Source organism: Zalophus californianus, chromosome 17 (genome assembly GCF_009762305.2).
Source record: "Zalophus californianus isolate mZalCal1 chromosome 17, mZalCal1.pri.v2, whole genome shotgun sequence".
NCBI classification, from domain to species: domain Eukaryota; kingdom Metazoa; phylum Chordata; class Mammalia; order Carnivora; family Otariidae; genus Zalophus; species Zalophus californianus.
Window position 1 is genome coordinate 16,837,687 of NC_045611.1, and position 18,128 is coordinate 16,855,814.

General features: G+C 41.1%; 2 protein-coding genes and 1 non-coding gene across 4 annotated transcripts in view; 1 reads left to right on the forward strand and 2 right to left on the reverse strand.

The window, feature by feature from the left end:
* LOC113935298 (cytochrome b5 type B) overlaps positions 1–17,246 on the reverse strand; it is a 39,391-nt gene extending 22,145 nt beyond the window's left edge. The window contains exon 1 of one of the 2 annotated variants that reach the window (XR_003524003.2): positions 16,979–17,246. Coding sequence is in view for 1 of the 2 variants with exons in the window: in XM_027617081.2 (XP_027472882.1) it covers positions 16,979–17,140 (162 nt within the window). In the remaining variant the exon portion in view is untranslated. The remainder of the gene's footprint in view (positions 1–16,978) is intronic. The other variant, XM_027617081.2, reaches the window with a different exon arrangement.
* LOC113936784 lies at positions 8,053–8,135 on the reverse strand. The gene has a single exon (XR_003524359.1). It is a non-coding gene; the product is annotated as a small nucleolar RNA SNORA17 (small nucleolar RNA).
* On the forward strand, positions 11,504–13,583 carry LOC113935301 (28S ribosomal protein S33, mitochondrial-like). Its single transcript, XM_035724980.1, has one exon. The coding sequence runs from the start codon at positions 11,806–11,808 to the stop codon at positions 12,166–12,168; it is 363 nt and encodes a 120-aa protein (XP_035580873.1). The 5' UTR covers positions 11,504–11,805; the 3' UTR covers positions 12,169–13,583.
* Positions 17,247–18,128: the final 882 nt, after the last annotated feature.

Here is an 18,128-nt window from a genome sequence, read left to right on the forward strand (position 1 = left end):
TATTATTCATTTTGAGCCTACAGAATGACATAAAGAACAAATGTATCAAAACTTTATTCAAATAAATTATTTTTCAGAGTGAATACTCAGGGCGAAGACTTAACAAACCTTCTATGTCTCTTAAAACTGTCCAGAGAAAACTGGTGACCCTAAGACACTGCGGAAATCTCAAGCACCTTAAGGAATGATTACCTATAGGTCAAATAGGATATTTTTCATGTGCAGTCAATACATCAAATCAGCTGAAAAAATCAATGGCTCTGTACTGTACTACAGTGACTCGACTGAACTAAAGACCCAGTTAGTCTGGCTAAGAGTTTACTTATCATTATAAGAAGGTAGAGATGGCAAGTGCCGGAAGATACACAGAGAAAAGTTGCCGAGGATTAACTGTCTGGATTAAATGTCCTAGGGAAGTGGCAAGGTGCCATTTCTTTATCAAGAGGCAAATGTAATTTGCATGTTGAGTACTGTAATCAAAAGTGAATGACTCTTGACTCTACAAATTAAACCACCTTGTTTTCTCTTTAAAAGGGAAATCAGTTTTATAGAGGTAAAACTGGGAAGGTCAGAATAAGATCTGTGGATGCAATTAATGTCAATATCCGGGTTGTGGTATTGTACTACAGTTGTTTTTTTAAAGACCTTATTTACTTATTTGAGAGAAAGAGAGAGAGCATGCATGCCCATGAGTCAGGAAGTCAGGTAACATTTTACAAAATGTTACCATTGGGGGAAATGGGTAAAAGATACAAGGGATCTATTACTTTTTTACAAGTACATATGAATCTACAATCATTTCAATAAATTTTTCAATTAAAAAATCAAACTCAATTCCCTAGTATAGACCCAAAGAAATGTGTATAGATACATGAACTTATATACACACAAATAATCAGAGCAGCGTTATTTGTTATGACCCTACACTTGAAAACCCAGTGCCTGGGCCGCCTGGGTGGCACAGTCCATTAAGTGTTGGACTCTTGATTTCAGCTCAGGTCATGATCTCAAGGTCGTGAGATGGAGCCCCACATGGGGCTCTGCACTCAGTGGGAGTCCGCTTGAGATTCTCTCTGTCCCTCTCCCTCTGCTCCACTCCCCTGAGTGCTCTCTCTAAAATAAATAAAATCTTATAAAAAAAAAAAAGGAAAGGGGCGCCTGGGTGGCTCAGTCGGTTAAGCATCTGCCTTCGGCTCAGGTCATGATCCAAGGGTCCTGGGATCGAGCCCCGCATCGGGCTCTCCGCTCCGCGGGAGGCCTGCTTCTCCCTCTACCACTCCCCCTGCTTGTGTTCCTGCTCTCGCTGTGTCTCTCTCTGTCAAATAAATAAATAAAATCTTAAAAAAAAAAAAGGAAAAAAAAAGAAAACCCAATGACCATAAGCAGAGTATGAATAAATTATGATATAATCCTACAGTAGAATCCTAATCAATAATGAAAAGAACCACTGCAATATCCACAACACGAAAGAATATAAATGGTGAACAAAAGACACCAGACAGGGCGCCTGGGTGGCTCAGTTGGTTAAGCGACTGCCTTCGGCTCAGGTCATGATCCTGGAGTCCGGGGATCGAGTCCCGCATCGGGCTCCCTGCTCAGCAGGGAGTCTGCTTCTCCCTCTGACCCTCTTCCCTCTCGTGCTATCTCTCATTCTCTCTCTCTCAAACAAATAAATAAAATCTTTAAAAAAAAAAAACAGACACCAGACATAAAACAATATAAACTGTGACACTCTCGGGGCACCTGGTGGCACAGTCAGTTAAGCATCTGCCTTTCGCTCAGGTCATGATCTCAGGGTCCTGGGATCGAGCCCCAAGTCCAGCTCCCTGCTCAGGTGGAGTCTGCCTCTCCCTCTCCCTCTGCCCCTCCCTGCTGCTCATGCTCTCACTCTGGCTTGCTCTCTAATAAAAAAATAAAATCTTAAAAAACAAAACAAACAAAAAAACTGTGACTCTCTCATTTGTAAAAAGTTTAAAAACAAAACAAATCTACAGGATTAGTCAATAAATAGACTGGGTACCTCCAGGGATGAAGAAGAAAGCAGTGATTAGGAGGAGGCACAAGGAAAGGTTCCAGCATGCTATAAAGTTTTTTTTTTTTAAAGATTTTATTTATTTATTTGAGAGAGAGAAGGAGAGCACATGGGGGGAGGGGCGGGCAGAGGGAGAAGCAGACTCCCCACTGAGCAGAGAGCCCAGCACAGGGCTCAAGGGATCATGACCTGAGCTAAAGACAGATACTTAACTGACTGAGCCACCCAGGCGCCCTGCATGCTGTAAAGTTCTAGACAGTGGTTATCCAAATGTGAGTGATGCCATATGACTAAATTTCAGGGATTTATAATTAACGGGAAAATAATTTCCAAAATAACACATACATAACTATCCTTGTATATATAGTCAAATGATCTTCGACAAGGGATGCCAGGACCACTCACAATAGGGAAAAGGCAGTCTCTTCAACAAATAATGTTGGCAAAACTGGATATCCACATACAGAAGAATGAAGATGGACCCTTATCTTGTATCATAAGACAAAAATTAGCTGAAAATGGATTAAAAATCTAAACATAAGACCCAGAACTATAAAACTCGTAGAAGAAAATATAGAAGAAAAGCTTTAGGACATTGGATTTGATAATGCTTTCTTGAATATGACACCAAAAGCATAGGCAACAAAAGTAAAGCAACAAAAGTAAAGACTGACAAATGGGAGTACATCAAACTTAAAATTTTTTATGTACCAAAGGACACAATCACCAAATTGAAAAAACAACCTACAGAATGAGAGAAAAGATATGTAAATCATAAGGGGTTGCTATCCAGAATATATAAAGAACACCTAAAATTCAACAACAAAAACATCAAATAATGTGATTAGAAAATAGGCAAAGGACTTAAGGAGACATTTCACTGAAGATGATCTACAGATGGCCAGCAAGTACATGAAAAGATGCTCAACATCGGTAGTCACTGGGGAAATGCAAGTCAAAACCAAAATGAGGCCACATGCAGAAGAATGAAACTGGACCATTTCCTTACACCATACACAAAAATAAACTCAAAATGGATGAAAGACCTAAATGTGAGACAGGAATCCATCAAAATCCTAGAGGAGAACACAGGCAGCACCCTCTTTGACCTCAGCTGCAGCAACTTCCTGCTAGACATGTCTCCAAACGCAAGGGAAACAAAAGCAAAAATGAACTATTGGGACTTCATCAAGATAAAAAGCCTCTGCACAGCAAACAAAGCAGTCAACAAAACTAAAAGACAACGTACAGAATGGGAGAAGATATTTGCAAATGACATATCAGATAAAGGGCAAGTATCCAAGATCTATAAAGAACTTATCAAACTCAACACCCCAAAAACAAATAATCCAGTAAAAAATGGGCAGAAAACATGAACAGACATTTCCCCAAAGATGTACAAATGGCCAACAGGCACATGAAAAAATGCTCAGTTGGGGGGGGGGGAGGAGAGTCTGCTTCTCCCTCTCCCTCTGCCTGCCACTCCCCCTGCTCGTACTCTCTCTGTCAAATAAATAAAATCTTAAAAAAAAAACCAAACCTAAAGTGAGTCTCCTATAGACAGTATCTTGTTGGATCCTCTATTTTTATCCATTCTGTCAACCTCTGTCTTTAGATTTAGGAATTTAATCCATTTAGGGGCTCCTGGATGGCTCAGTTGGCTCAAAGTGTGGCTCCTGGTTTTGGATCAGGTTGTGATCTCAGAGTCCTGAGATGGAGCCCCACATTGGGCTCTGTGCTCAGTTGGGAGTTTGCTTCAGATTTTCTCCCTCCCTTACCCTGTGCCCCTCCCCCCACTGGCACACATGCATGAGCATGCCTGCTCTAATAAACAACCATTTTTTTAAAAGGAATTTAATCCATTTACATTTAAAGTAATTACTGATGAGGGCGCCTGGGTGGCTCAGTTGGTTGGGCAACTGCCTTCGGCTCAGGTCATGATCCTGGAGTCCCAGGATCGAGTCCCGCATCGGGCTCCCTGCTCAGCGGGGAGTCTGCTTCTCCCTCTGACCCTCTTCCCTCTCGTGCTCTCTATCTCTCATTCTCTCTCTCTCTCAAATAATAAATAAAATCTTAAAAAAAATAAAATAAAATAAAGTAATTACTGATGAGGAGGGACTTAACTCTCTCAAAATTAAAAACTTTTTTTTTTTCTTTTTTTTTTTAAAGATTTTTATTTATTTATTGAGAGAGAGAGAGAGAATGGTAGAGAGAGAGCATGAGATGGAGGAAGGTCAGAGGGAGAAGCAGACTCCCTGCTGAGCAGGGAGCCCGATGCGGGACTCGATCCCGGGACCCCAGGATCATGACCTGAGCCGAAGGCAGTCGCTCAACCAACTGAGCCACCCAGGCACCCCAAAATTAAAAACTTTTGTATATCAAAGGACATTATCAGACAAGATCGGGCACATTCAAGGTGGTAGGGCCATAGATCAAAGGACATTATCAAGAAAGTGAAATGACAAGCTACAGAAGGGGAGAAAATATTTGCAAATCAAATATCTAATAAAGGATTGATATCCAGAATATATAAAGAAATCCAACAGCAAAAAGACAAACAATTCAATTGAAAAATAGGCAAAGAACTTGATTAGATATTTCTCCAAGATACACAGAGGACCAGTAAATACATGAACACCGTTAGTCATCAGGGAAATGCAAATCAAACCACAATGAGATACCACTTTACACCTGGCTAGGATGACTAGAAGTGAAAAAAATAAAGTGTTGAAGACACTGTGGGAAAACTGGAACCCTCATTCACTGCTGGTGGAAATGTAAAATGCTGCTGTGGAAAACAGTCTAGAGTTCCACAAAAAGGACAGAAGAGCCATATGACTTAGCAATTCCACTCCACAGTACATATCCAAATGAACCGAAAACAAGCACTCTGATAAATACTTGTATACCAATGATCACTGCAGTATTGTTCACAAATAGCCAAAAGATGGAAACAATCCAAGTGTCCATTGATGAATGGTTGAATGGACAAACAAAATGCGGTATATATACATATAATGGAATATTATTCAGCCTTAAAAGGAAGGAAATTCTGACACATGCTACAACATGAATGAACCTTGAACACATTATACTAAGTGAAACAAGTACAAAAGGGCAAATATCAAATTATTCAATTTATATGTGGTACCTAGAATAGTCAAATTCATAGAGACACAAAAATCCAACAGTGATTACTAGGGGCTGGGAGGAAGGGCAATGGAGTTATTATTTAATGGATAGAGTTTCACTTTGGGATGACGAAAAAGTTCTGGAGATAAATGGTGGTGAGAGTTATACAATGATGTGAATGTACTTAATGCCACTGAACTGTACAATTAAATATGGTTAATCAAATTTATGTTATGCATATTTTACAATAAAAATTTTAAAAACCAAAACATTATGTTAAGTGAAAGTAATCAGACACCAAAGGACAAATATTGTATGTTTCCATCTACTTGAGGTACCTAGAATTAAGCAATTCTAGAGAGACAAAGTAGATTAGAAGTTATTAGAGGAAGAGTGATGAAGGGGTAGTTATTGCCTAGTGGCTACAAGAGTTCTGCTTGAGGTGATGAAAAAGTTTTAGAAACAGTTATCATTGTTGGTTTGTTGTACAACGGTGTGAATGAAATTAATGCCACTAAATTGTACAACTGATTAAATGGCAAATTCTGTTATATATCTATATCACCACAATAAAAAATAAAGCTAGGTATATATACCTGTAATTAATATTAGCCAAAAACTTACTTTTGTCTGAATTAGAGCAAAATAAAACAAATGAGACCATAAGAGTTTCAGGGGTTAACCTGAATAATCTAAGTTGGGGGCCTACACTATTCAAATCTATTGGAAAACTGTAAATTTCTCCCGATTTTTTTTTAAAGATTTTTATTTATTTATTTGGCAGAGAGATACAGAGAGAGCAAGTAGTTAGAGAGGGAGGCAGAGGGAGAGGGAGAGGGAGAGGGAGAGGGAGAAGCAGGCTCCCCACCGAGCAGGGAGCCCAATGCGGGCCTCGATCCCAGGACCCTGGGATTATGACCTGAGCCGAAGGCAGCCACTTAACCGATTGAGCCACCCAGGCGCCCCTCTCCCGATTTTTATTCAGTAAATCTAATATAAGGCAATGCATATTTCCCACTTTTCCTAGGACTTGCTGTGCTTTTAAATCTCGTATAAATTTACCAAAAATTTATTTTGACTTGGATAGCCTTTGTGTTTTAAGACTAATGGACCTTGTCCCGGCTTTTATTATGTAAGCAGTTACACAATGTTACAAAGAAAATGTCTTAAATAAACGACACTGTAACCAAGATCATAAACTTTCAAAAGGGATGAAACAATGACTGTGATCCATTCATTTCTCTCTCAGTCCGGTAGTAATCAAGTGAAATACTTCAAAGATACAAAGGAAATTTTGTAATGTCCCCTGGTGAAAGATTTCAGTAGTTCATCTGTCCAAAGCATATGTGGTAGGGAGGAAGCCTTTTGGTTCTTCCTTAAGTTCATTTACTAAGTATTACTGCAAAGAAGACAGAAAATTTATGTTTTAATACAGAAAAGAGAGCAGACAAATTAGTAACAGAAAATAAACTTCCAGATTACTAATACCATGCAAAGGACAGGGGTCAGATGGCAGAAAAGAAGAGAATGCGAAGAATGACAGGGAATAAAAATCTTTTTTTTTTAAGATTTTATTTATTTAACAGTATTTATTTGACAGAGAGAGACAGAGAGAGAGGGAATACAAGCAAGGGGAGAGGGAGAAGCAGGCCTCCCGCTGAGCAGGGAGCCTGTTGCAGGGCTCAATCCCAAGACCCTGGAATCACGACCCGAGCCGAAGGTAGACGCCCAGCGATTGAGCAGGGGAAAACATTACACAAATTCTCTGTGAGTGGAAATCCCATAATGATGTAATAAAAATGTAACAATAGGGATATGCTAGAGACCACTAGACTTAGAAAATAAAATCTAGAACATTAAGATTTTGGAAGCTGCAAAATTAAGCTGGGTGATGAAAAGAAGAAACTCTAGCCAAACAGATGGGCAGAATACCTCATCAAAATGAGATATGGAGATTGAAATTCTGGACAGGACAAAACCCACTTTTTAAAAAACAGTCTGACAAGGCAGAAAAAGATGACAGACCTGAGGGGTGAACAGGAGGAAATGGTGTAGGTCCACAGGTATTCGTTCGCATTTAGATTAGAAAAAGCGAAATAAAGAAAGGGTCATTTAGGAGAGGCTAACTTGATCGCTGCCAGAAAGGCTGTAACCTTGGCAGTCACCACTGCCCAGGGGTCAAATCTCAGGTCTTCAGTTCCAAACATAACTTATCCCCACCAGATTAAATCCCACTACCACAGATTTTCACAATTCCTTAGGTACCTTCATAGTATTCACTTATGACAACTACCATTATTTATTTGACGTCTTTGTTCACCTGCTAGACTATGAACTCCGTAAGAACAGCGACCGTGGTTGTCTTTTTCATGGCTGTATTCCAGAACATAGCATGCCTGGAACATAGTGAGATCTAAGAGAGCTCACTCTGCCCTCCTTCCCTCCTGTTTGCTGCCTACCTCTCATGCCCACATGCAAAACAAATAAATGAAAGTCAGTTTGTTCATCAGAGCATCTCACCTGGACAGTACTGAAGGTTAAATTTTGCCTCATTTTATTTCTAGCTTTCCCTAGGACTAACCACTTGTAACTACTCAAGGAAAGAAAGTATTCTTGGGGCACGTGGGTGGCTCAGTTGGTTAAGCATCTGCCTTCGGCTCAGCTCATGATCTCAGAGCCCTGGAGCCCCACGCTGTCACGTTCCCTGCTCAGCAGGGAGTCTGTTTCTCCCTCTGCCTCTCCTTGCTCACGCTGGTATGCTCTCTCTAATAAATAAAATCTTAAAAAAAAAATATTCTTCCTATAGATTTGTTAATTTCACAAGCTAGATGACAATCAAATTACACTTTATTTTCACCAGCCTTAGAGAAATCCAGTAAGAATTGTTATTAGTCAGGCTCTGAAGCTTTTAGGGGTACCGTCAGTACCCTGATATCAAACAGAGCCTGTGTTGTCTTTCTTGCATGACAATTACTTGTGCACAGATCTCAATCTCACTCACAAGTCCAAGACATCTAACTCACCTTTACATGTTCAGAGCATCTGTCACTTAAGCACTCAAAATATGCTGCAGGGAACAAGTAAATTTTATTATTAATAAAAATAACTTCAATCAATCATTCAATGGCCCCTAACACCGAGCTCTTTATTGCAGGTACCATAAGACTTTATATGCATTACCTATATTAATTGTCATAACAACTCTGTGGAGTAGGTACAATTATCTCTATTTTATAGATGGGAAAGGGCCTTTACAGAGCTATTTGCCCAAGGTTATACAACTATTAGGTGGTAAAGTGGTAACCTGAACCAGACATTTGGACCCCAAAGCCAGCACCCAGACATTAGAATTGTATTTCATCTATACAAGGGACCAAATTTTCTTTAAAAAACACTACTAACTGGGGCTCCTGTGTGACTGTCAGTTAAGCAGCCAACTCATGGATTTTGGCTCAGGTCCTGATCTCAGGTCATGGGATTGTGCCCCGCCTCAGGCTCCCTGCAGTCTGCTTGGGATTATCTCTCCCTCTGCCCCTCCCCCCATTCATGAGCACGCTCTCTCTTCCCCGAAATAAAGATTTTCATTTATTTATTTGAGAGAGAGAGAGAGACTGAGAGAACAAGTAGGAGGAAGGGCAAAGAGAGAAGAAGACTCCCTGCGGAGCAGGGAGCCCATCTCGGGACTCTATCCCAGGACTCTGGGATCATTACCTGAGCGGAAGGCAGACACTTAACCGAAAGAACCACCCAGGCACCCAGTATACAAAATTTTAACAACAAACAAACAAACAAAATCCCACTATTAAGAAAATGAAAAGGCAAAATACAGACTGGGAGAATAAAGTCACAATACATATAAGATTGACCCTTAAACAATGTGGGGATTGGGGTGCCATTGAACCCCATCCTCTACACACAGCTGAAAATGTGTATATAATTTTAGACTCCCCAAATATCTAACTACTATTAGCCTCCTCTTCACCGGAAGCCTTACCAATAAAATAGTCAATTAACACATATTTTGTAGGTTATATGTATTATACTTTGTTCTTAGAATAAAGTAAGCTAGAAAACAGAAAATGTCATTAAGAAGATCATGGGGTGCCTGGCTGGCTCAGTTGGTAGAGCATGTGACTCTTGATCTCACGGTCATGAATTCAAGCCCTACGTTGGGCGTGGAGCCTACTTAAAGAAAAAAAAGTAAGAAGATCATAAGGAAGAAAAAATACTATATTGAAAAAAAAATCCACGTGTAAATGGACCTGTGCAGTTCAAACCTGCTATTCAAGGGTCAACTATATCTGAAAGGACTTGCATCTAGAATACATGAAGAAATGTTTTCAAGTCAATAAGAAAACAATTCAATTATAAATGGCCAAGATAAAACAGACACTTTACAAAAATCCATACAAATGGCCAGGCATACCATGATGATACTCAGTATCATTAGTCATCAAGGAAAATAAGTTAAAACCATAATTTATATACCAGCACACACATTAGAATGGTTAAAAATACAATGACAGATACTGTGTGTCAAGGAGGGTGTGGAGAAACCGGAAAACCATATATTGCTGGTGGGAATATAAAATGATACACTTTGAGAAAAGGCCTGAGAGTGCTTAAAAAGTTAAGGAAAAAAAAAAAAGTATGACCCAGAAATCTCACTCCTAGGTATTTAACCAAGAGGAATGAAAACATATGTCCACACACAGATTTGTACACGAACATTCACAGCAGTTTTATTCATAATAGCCAAAAAATGGAAAACAATGTAAATGTCGATCAATAGGTGAACAGATAAATTTCAATTCAATCATACAATGAAATAAATACATAAAATTAAAATAAGTAAAAGAAAATAAATAAAAAGCAACAGGAACAAACTGCTGATACATAGGAAAAAAACAAAGATAAGTCTCAGACATGTGAAGCCAAAGACATTAGACACAAAAAAGTGATACCATTGTTCTACAGTGTCAGAAATAAGGGTGCTTGGGTAGCTCAGTCTGTTGAGCATGTGACTCTTGATTTCTGCTCAGGTCATGATCTCAGGGTCGCAGGATCAATCCCTGAGACGGGCTCCCTGCTCATCGAAGAGTCTGCTTGAGATTCTCTCCCTCTCCCTCTACCCCCCCTACCCCATGAAATAAATAAATAAATCTTAAAAAGAAAAGGGATGGGTTGTTAGAAGTTAAAAGAAAATTACAGGTAAAGCACTCAGAATAATAAGCACCCAGTAAATACTATTTGTACTACTAAAACAAATCAATGAACAGATACTAGAATTCAATTAAGGAATACTATGATCGGGGTGCCTGGCTGGCTCAGTCAGAGGAGCCTACAACTTGTGATCTCAAGAGTTGGGAGCTCAAGCCCCATATTGTGTGATTACTGAAAAAAAAAAGGAATACTACAATTCTATTTCCATATTTATTTGTACACATTTGTATATATTGGTATATACATGAAAGATGTAGAAAGATTCAAACAAATCCTTGGGATAGAGTTTTACTTTCTTCCACTCTGTATTGCTTTTCCCTCTGACCTAATTGCCGACTTCTAGGCCAAAGTAATCTACTAGAAAAGCAAAGTGCTTTAACATCACTCCCACCTTAAAAGGCTTCAGTGGTTCTCTAATACATTTAGGATCAAATACATACTACCTACCCTGCCTTCCCAGGCCTGGCTTCCACCAAGCTCTCTGGCCATTCTTGACCTTCACTGACTATACCACAGCCACAGCTGCTTTCAGTCCCACTGATGGGCCAAACTCTTGCTTGACTCTGCAAATGCCGTCGGTATGCGCTTTTCTCTAGTCTTCCTGAAGCTAGTTCCTTCTCAGCTCAAATAAAACTCATCTCACAGAAGCTTTCCAGATCACTCTTTATTAAAGTAGATCTTGGCTTAGTCGGCAGAGCATGCGACTCGAACTCAGGGTTGTGAGATCAAGCCCCAAATTTTTATTTAAAAAAAAATGGGGGGCGCCTGGGTGGCTCAGATGGTTAAGCGTCTGCCTTCGGCTCAGGTCACGATCCCAGGACCCTGGGATCGAGCCCGCATTAGGCTCCCTGCTCAGCGGGGGGCCTGCTTCTCCCCCTCCCTCTGCTTCTCCCCCTGCTCATGTTCTCTCTCTCTCTGCCTCGAATGAATAAATATAAAAAATCTTTAAAAAAAAATTGGGGTGCCTGGGTGGCTCAGTCGTTAAGCATCTGCCTTCGGCTCAGGTCATGATCCCAGGGTCCTGGGATCGAGCCCCACATCGGGCTCCCTGCTCCACGGGAAGCCTGCTTCTCCCTCTCTCACTCCCCCTGCTTGTGTTCCCTCTCTCCCTGTCTCTCTCTGTGAAATAAATAAAATCCTAAAAAGATAAATAAAAAAAATCAAAACCCTCATTTTTCTTTCTCTACTTTTGTTTCCTTCGCAGACAGCACCATCACTGAACATTTTTCTACTTTTGTTTTCTATTGTCTTCCCTCAAAGAGTAGGTTCAAAAAGACAGGACCGCTTCCAGGAGACTAGCGCTGGGGAGAGGAAGGTCGCGAGTATATCACCTTTAAGGAAAAATGAAGTTTTTAGGTGACTATTTTGTACAATAAAAATCGAATTGACATGGACTCTTGGTCCTTGCTGCTCAAGAAATGTCTTCACTTTCAGAATATGCCTTGCACATGACTCGTCTGAGTGCCCGGCTGTTCGGTGAAGTGGCAAGGCCTACTGATTCCAAATCCATGAAAGTGGTGAAACTGTTCAGTGAGCAGCCTCTGGCCAAGAGGAAGGAGACTTATGACTGGTATCCAAATCACAACACTTATTTTGCGCTCATGGGGACTCTACGTTTTCTTGGCCTCTATAGAGACGAGCACCAGGACTTCAGGGATGAGCAGTTGCGTCTAAAGAAGCTTCGTGGCAAGGGGAAACCAAAGAAAGGAGAAGGGAAAAGAGCAGCAAGAAAGAAAGAGTGCTGGTCCATCAGGAGAACAAAGCTCTTTCTCAGCAACTGACAGCAGAAGAAGGTGTATTTATCTTTCCACATATTCAAGGAATGTAAGCTTCCGAAATTGAAGATTATTTGGAGAAACACAATCATTTCTGTGTTGAAGTCCAATCCAGTTGAATTGTGACTGGTTTCCTGGACACAGTCTAATTCTGCAAAGTTATTTTGGCCTTGGTTTCATACTCTGATGTTTACCTCTTTCTCTAAAGAAATGAATGCATAGGTGATTGAAGAATGACTCACTTGATATGGGAATGGGATGTTGGGGACATGGGGAACTTAAATGAGCATCCTTTAGTCTCCCCAGGATCCCTTCTTGCTTCCCCACTACACCAGCCCTGAACTCTTCCATCCCTCTGGCTGTTCAACCACTGTCTCCACCAACAAGCTCACAAACTTCATGTACCTCTCCACATACCCTTGGAGAGTATCTACTAAGATAGATTTGTGGGAAAAGTATCTACCTGTTAAGAGAGTACTGAGTGAGTACCTGCTGGGCCCTAATAATATCATGGTTAGGAAGAAAAAACAGTCCCTACCTCATGGAACTTTCAGGCTTGTGGGAAAGACTAATATCATTACATAAGTAAAATTGTATTAAATGCTACAAAGGAAAAATACAGAAAAAAAAAAAAGACAGGACCACGTTTTTATTTGCCACCAGGGTCTAGTACCACAGCACTAGACAGCACCTAGCAAATACCTGTTGAATGCTATCCCATTTGTGAGGCAAGCCCTATAGTAATATTCCCACTTATGCCCATAGTCACTAAAAAGTACCTAGAAAACTTTAAAATATCACAATGTGTTATTTTAAGTTATTCTTTTCAGAAATAGTTATTAAACATAAGATAATGGCTTCCAAATTTCTCTCAACAGTAAGAAAATTACAATAGTAACTGAAACAAAGGTTCACAAAATCATACTTACCCTTGCTAAGGGAGCTGTACTTTGATATTTTCTAGTTCATGTCGTAAGACAGTATAACCATTTTTATGTGCTTTTTCTAAACTATTAAAGTGGAAAGACAATGATGAATGATGTGTACTGCTGCAAGGTTTTGGTTTTTCATTCATGATTTCAATAAATTAAACCAATACCACTAATTCAAAAATGCAAAATTAATGTTAGGGGAAAGGTAATTCAATTACCTTACCAATTCAAAATTATCACATTCAAACTCTAGAATAACATTATAACCATATTCATTAAAAAAAAAAAGCAACCTACAGACACAGGATTTTCAGATTAGGAACTCCTTTCTAAGGAGGAATCCCAAAGTGATCTCAAATTGTAAAGAGAAGAATGAGAACCGGCGTAGGTCTTCCCATCTCATCTAATAGCAATTCTATTCCTCCTGACCTATAGGACAAAAACCTTGGTGCCATTTTTTATTTCTCTCACTCCTCAAATCCAATGCATTATTAAATCCTATTGGCTCAGGGCGCCTGGGTGGCTCAGTCGGTTAAGCGGCTGCCTTCGGCTCAGGTCATGATCCCAGGGTCCTGGGATCGAGCCCCGCGTCAGGCTCCCTGCTCAGTGGAGCGTCTGCTTCTCCCTCTCCCTCTGCCGCCTCTCTGCCTACTTGTGCTCTCTCTATCTCTCTGTCAAATAAATAAATAAATAAAATCTTAAAAAAAAAAAAGATTAAATCCTATTGGCTCTACCATCAAAACACACCCAGGGGCACCTCCTGGTTGGGTGGTTAAGGGATGAACTCTTGGTTTCAGCTCAGGTCATGATTTCAGGGTTGCAAGTTCAAATCCCACATCGTGCTTTGCTTAAGACTCTTTTGCCCTCTCCCCCTGCCATCCCTTCTCTCCCCCACTGCCAAAATAAATAAATCTTGGGGAAAAAAAACAAAACACATATCCAAAATATGATACTTCTCACCACCTCTCACTGCTACCAGCCTGGTCCAAGCCACCACCACCTGTTGCCCAAATTACAACAGCCTCCTGTAACTGGGCTCAATTCTCCCTTTGCCCTCCTCCAGTCTCTTTTAAACCATGCAGTCAGAGTGATACTATTAAATCATTAAGTCACATCATGACACTCCCCTGCTCCAGTGTGGGTTCCTAGCCTACACAAAGTCAAAACCCTTCCTAAAGCCTGCAGAAGTGTATTTGATCTGCCCTCACCTAATCATGCTCACCTCATCTACTACTATCTGGCCACTATGGCCTCACTTGGCCTCAAACAACATCAGACAAACTCCCACCTCAAGGCCTTCAAACTTGCTCCCTCTGACAGGAATGCTCTTCCTGCAGATATCCACATGGCTAGCTCCTTTAACTTCCTTCTGGCCTTTACTCTAGTCATGTTCTTAATAAAACCAACTCTGGCCGGCCATCATACCTAAAATTTCAACCCCTTACCCTTACACCCTCATCCCATATACGTCTACAGTCCCCTTCTCTGCTTTATTTTTCTTCTTAGAACCTACCACTACCTAACATAGCATATATTACAGCATTCACTCTTATTGTCCACTCCCCATAGATTAATCTTCATGAAGGCATAAATACAGCATATCCACTGCTGGATCCTAAGCACCTAGAACAGTATGTGACACATAATAGACACTTGATAAATATTTGAATGAGCAAGTGAATGAATGAACAGGCTTGGAATGAACAAGAAAATAGGAACTGAGATGACAGAACAGGTTAAGTAAGAAGAGCTTAGGTAAAGAGCTGCAGGTAAAGAGCTGTGGCTCAAGCTTCATGGGCAGCTCTGGCATACCTGTGATGTCTCTGGCTCTACCAACATGTGTGAACCAGGTTAGCAACCACTACTCAAGATTGAACGAAAAAAAAAAGACTGAACGAAGGTCCACTACAAGCACTGAGTGTTCCTTCCAAGTTCATTATGTATTCTAAATCAATCAAATAGAAATTCGGGGGAAATGAAACCACAAACGAAAAACATTATTACCTACCATTATGAACTAAGCTTTAACAGGCTACAACCCACAACTTTAACTTACAATGACGCACATATGCACCAAAGGACTAAGCTAAGGCTAGAATTCTGAAGTAATGCTATGTACACAAGAGAAATCAAGGGATCTATCTAAATCAGATTCTGCCACTCATCAACCGTACAACCAAAATCTCTGTGAATCTGTTTCTCATCCTGTTAACATAGGGATCACTACATCCAAATCAGATGTACCCTCAACTAGTAATTCAAGGATGAAATAATGGGAAAGTACTTTTAAAGTACTTTTTAAAAAAGATTTTATTTATTTGAGAGACAGAGAGAGCCCAAGAGGGGGGTAGGGTCAGAAGGAGAAGTAGACTCCCTGCTCAGCAGGGAGCAAGATGTGGGACTCGATCCCGGGACTCCGGGATCCGACCTGTCCGATGATCTGTCCGAAGGCAGTCGCTTAACCAACTGAGCTACCCAGGCACCCTAAAGTACCTTTTAAAAGCATAAAAGGCCATACCCCATCCAAATACAAGTTACTAAATTCTAAGATGTTAACTTACTGACCATTAGGAAGATTTAATAAAAACAATGTCCTTGGGGTGCCTTGGTGGCTCAGTCGTTAAGCGTCTGCCTTCAGCTCAGGTCATGATCCCAGGGTCTCGGGATGGAGCCCTGTATCAGGCTCCCTGCTCCGCAGGAAGCCTGCTTCTCCATCTCCCACTCCCCCTGCTTGTGTTCCCTCTCTCGCTGTCTCTCTCTCTGTCAGATAAATAAAATCTTAAAAAAAAAAAGTCCTTTTGGGAACCTTTACATTTCAAAGCTTTTTATAGATTTATGAATCAGAATGTAGAAAAAGTATTTTACTAGTATACTTGATTCACAGGAAGAACAGAAATTAAGTTTTTTTTTCAGTTACAACAAGGTTATATTGTGCAGGAATTTCCAAGGAATTCACCACAAGATTCATTACTCAAAATGACACACACCTAAAAAATATATATGTTAATATGTGTATATATATATAAATACCTCAAAGCCTCAGGGACTGGGGTGGGTGGACTGTCAAGGAGCAAAAGGGAACTTTTTAGGGTGATGGAAATGCTGTCTTAATTGGGAGTGTGATTACATGGATAAACATATTTGTCAAAACTCATTAACTGTACATTTTAAATGGGCACAATTTCTGTATGTAAAGTACACCCCAATATGTTTGTTTAGACAAAAGTCTGTCCTGTTTCCTTAAAAAAAAAAAAAAAAATCACCCGGTTGCACCACGGCCTCAAGAACTTGCATAATGAGATCTAATGCAACAGGTCTGAAGATTTAACAAAGAAGATGAGTCAATGACCAGAAAAGTTAACTCATTACCTTCCGGCCTCAAGGTTAACTCAAATTAATAGAAAACAAAGGAAGCATAATCAGGGGGTAAAAAAAATCTCAGTTTCTTCTCAAGAAAACCGGAAATGAATTACTTCAGAGAGCGCCGTGGAAAGAGCACAGGTTGAGAGCCCTTCAAACCTAGATTGGAAGGGTTACAGGCTGTTTAGCGTGTGACCTTGAGAATCCTCAGTCCCTGAAGCTCAGTTTCCCTTTCTGTAAAATGGGGATAATGATGGCTTAAAAGTTTGGCCTAGCGTACAGTTAAGTACCCAATGTATGATATGCAATTCACATTATTGAAGACTCCGGAATTTAGCGCTGGTTAGAAATGCATGCAGAACAGGCCCTTCAGTTTCCGTCTAGGGGAGTTGTGATCCCTTTCGTACGCCTTATCGCCCTCAGCCAGGCTTCATTTCCCTCCTACACACACCCTGCAACTTTTCCGGTCCGGACCACCCCTCACCCGTGCAGCTCGCAGGGGCCGCCCACCTCCCGGGCCCCACCTCGTTAAGGAAACGGGTAATATCGTAGACTCGCCCGTGGATCACCAGCCATATCTCCTTCATGGAGTTGCGCTTCGCCACCTCCTCCAATCGATAATATGTGACGGAGGTCTCGACCCCTTGCCCTTTCCCATCGCTGTCGCTTGCTTCCACAGTCGCCATTGGGCCTGAAATAGTTCTTCTCTACCACTATCCCGGCTTCCGAGGTTAACTTCCTCGAAGTAGACCTTGTGCTCAGCCCTCCCCGGCTTCCGTAACTCAGGCCCCTACGGCCGTCGGAGGGATCCTGGCAACAGCCAATCACGCTCCCGAATAGTTCCTGGTTCCTTTTTTCTTCTTACCAATGAAACAACGGATTCAGTTTCAAGTCCCGCCCACCTCTCGCCCGATCCTTGGAACGTAGGCCTGGTTCGAGGTCCAACTAACCAATCAGGATCGTCTATCCCTCCAATCTCGCCAACCAGGTACCGTGATTTTGGAAAGACGCCTAATGGAGACGGTTTGACAGGTGTTACGCAAGAGAGGTTTCCCCTTCACTTAGTGTAGCGACCTGCGGAGTCCTGGAAGAGGGGGCCGAGTCTCTTTTTTCCCGTTTCCCTTCCCTTCGCCATGACCTCTCCACGCGAAGCTTCTTTCCCTCCACCTCCTGTGCGGCCTGTATTCCAGCCCAGATTTACATCTTTTTTTGCAACCATCGGGCTGTGACGGGACGAATCACGAATCACGACTGTCTCATTTTCCTCACCAGTTTTTACTGGGCGAGATAACTTTGGTCTATTAAATGAGAGTGTATCTGCACAGCGCTTGGCACATAGTAATCAAGGCATGAACGACAGCGGTGGTAAAAAAAGGGGGGCGGGGCGGGGCCGTAATTCGCCTAAGGCCATGGACAGGTACTATCGCAAGTTTCTGCCACTACTGAGAATCTGATTTTGTTATACGTCAATTATATCTTGAAGTTGGGAAAGGGGAATCTGATTTTTAAACGAATTATTTGGTGATCAGAACATACTATGCTATTTTCGTTTCTATGTGCTCTAAGATAAAATTCACCTCAACTATTCCCAGCTAGAGAGCCCAGCATTTTGGAATTCCAAGCTTGGTTGATGAGCAGTGTTGTAAGCTCCTCAGTTTTAACTGCCATTACAAC

Bases quoted from the DNA above. Each gene is read 5' to 3' on its own strand.
- LOC113935301 (XM_035724980.1), top strand. From the start codon at position 11,806: ATGTCTTCACTTTCAGAATATGCCTTGCACATGACTCGTCTGAGTGCC.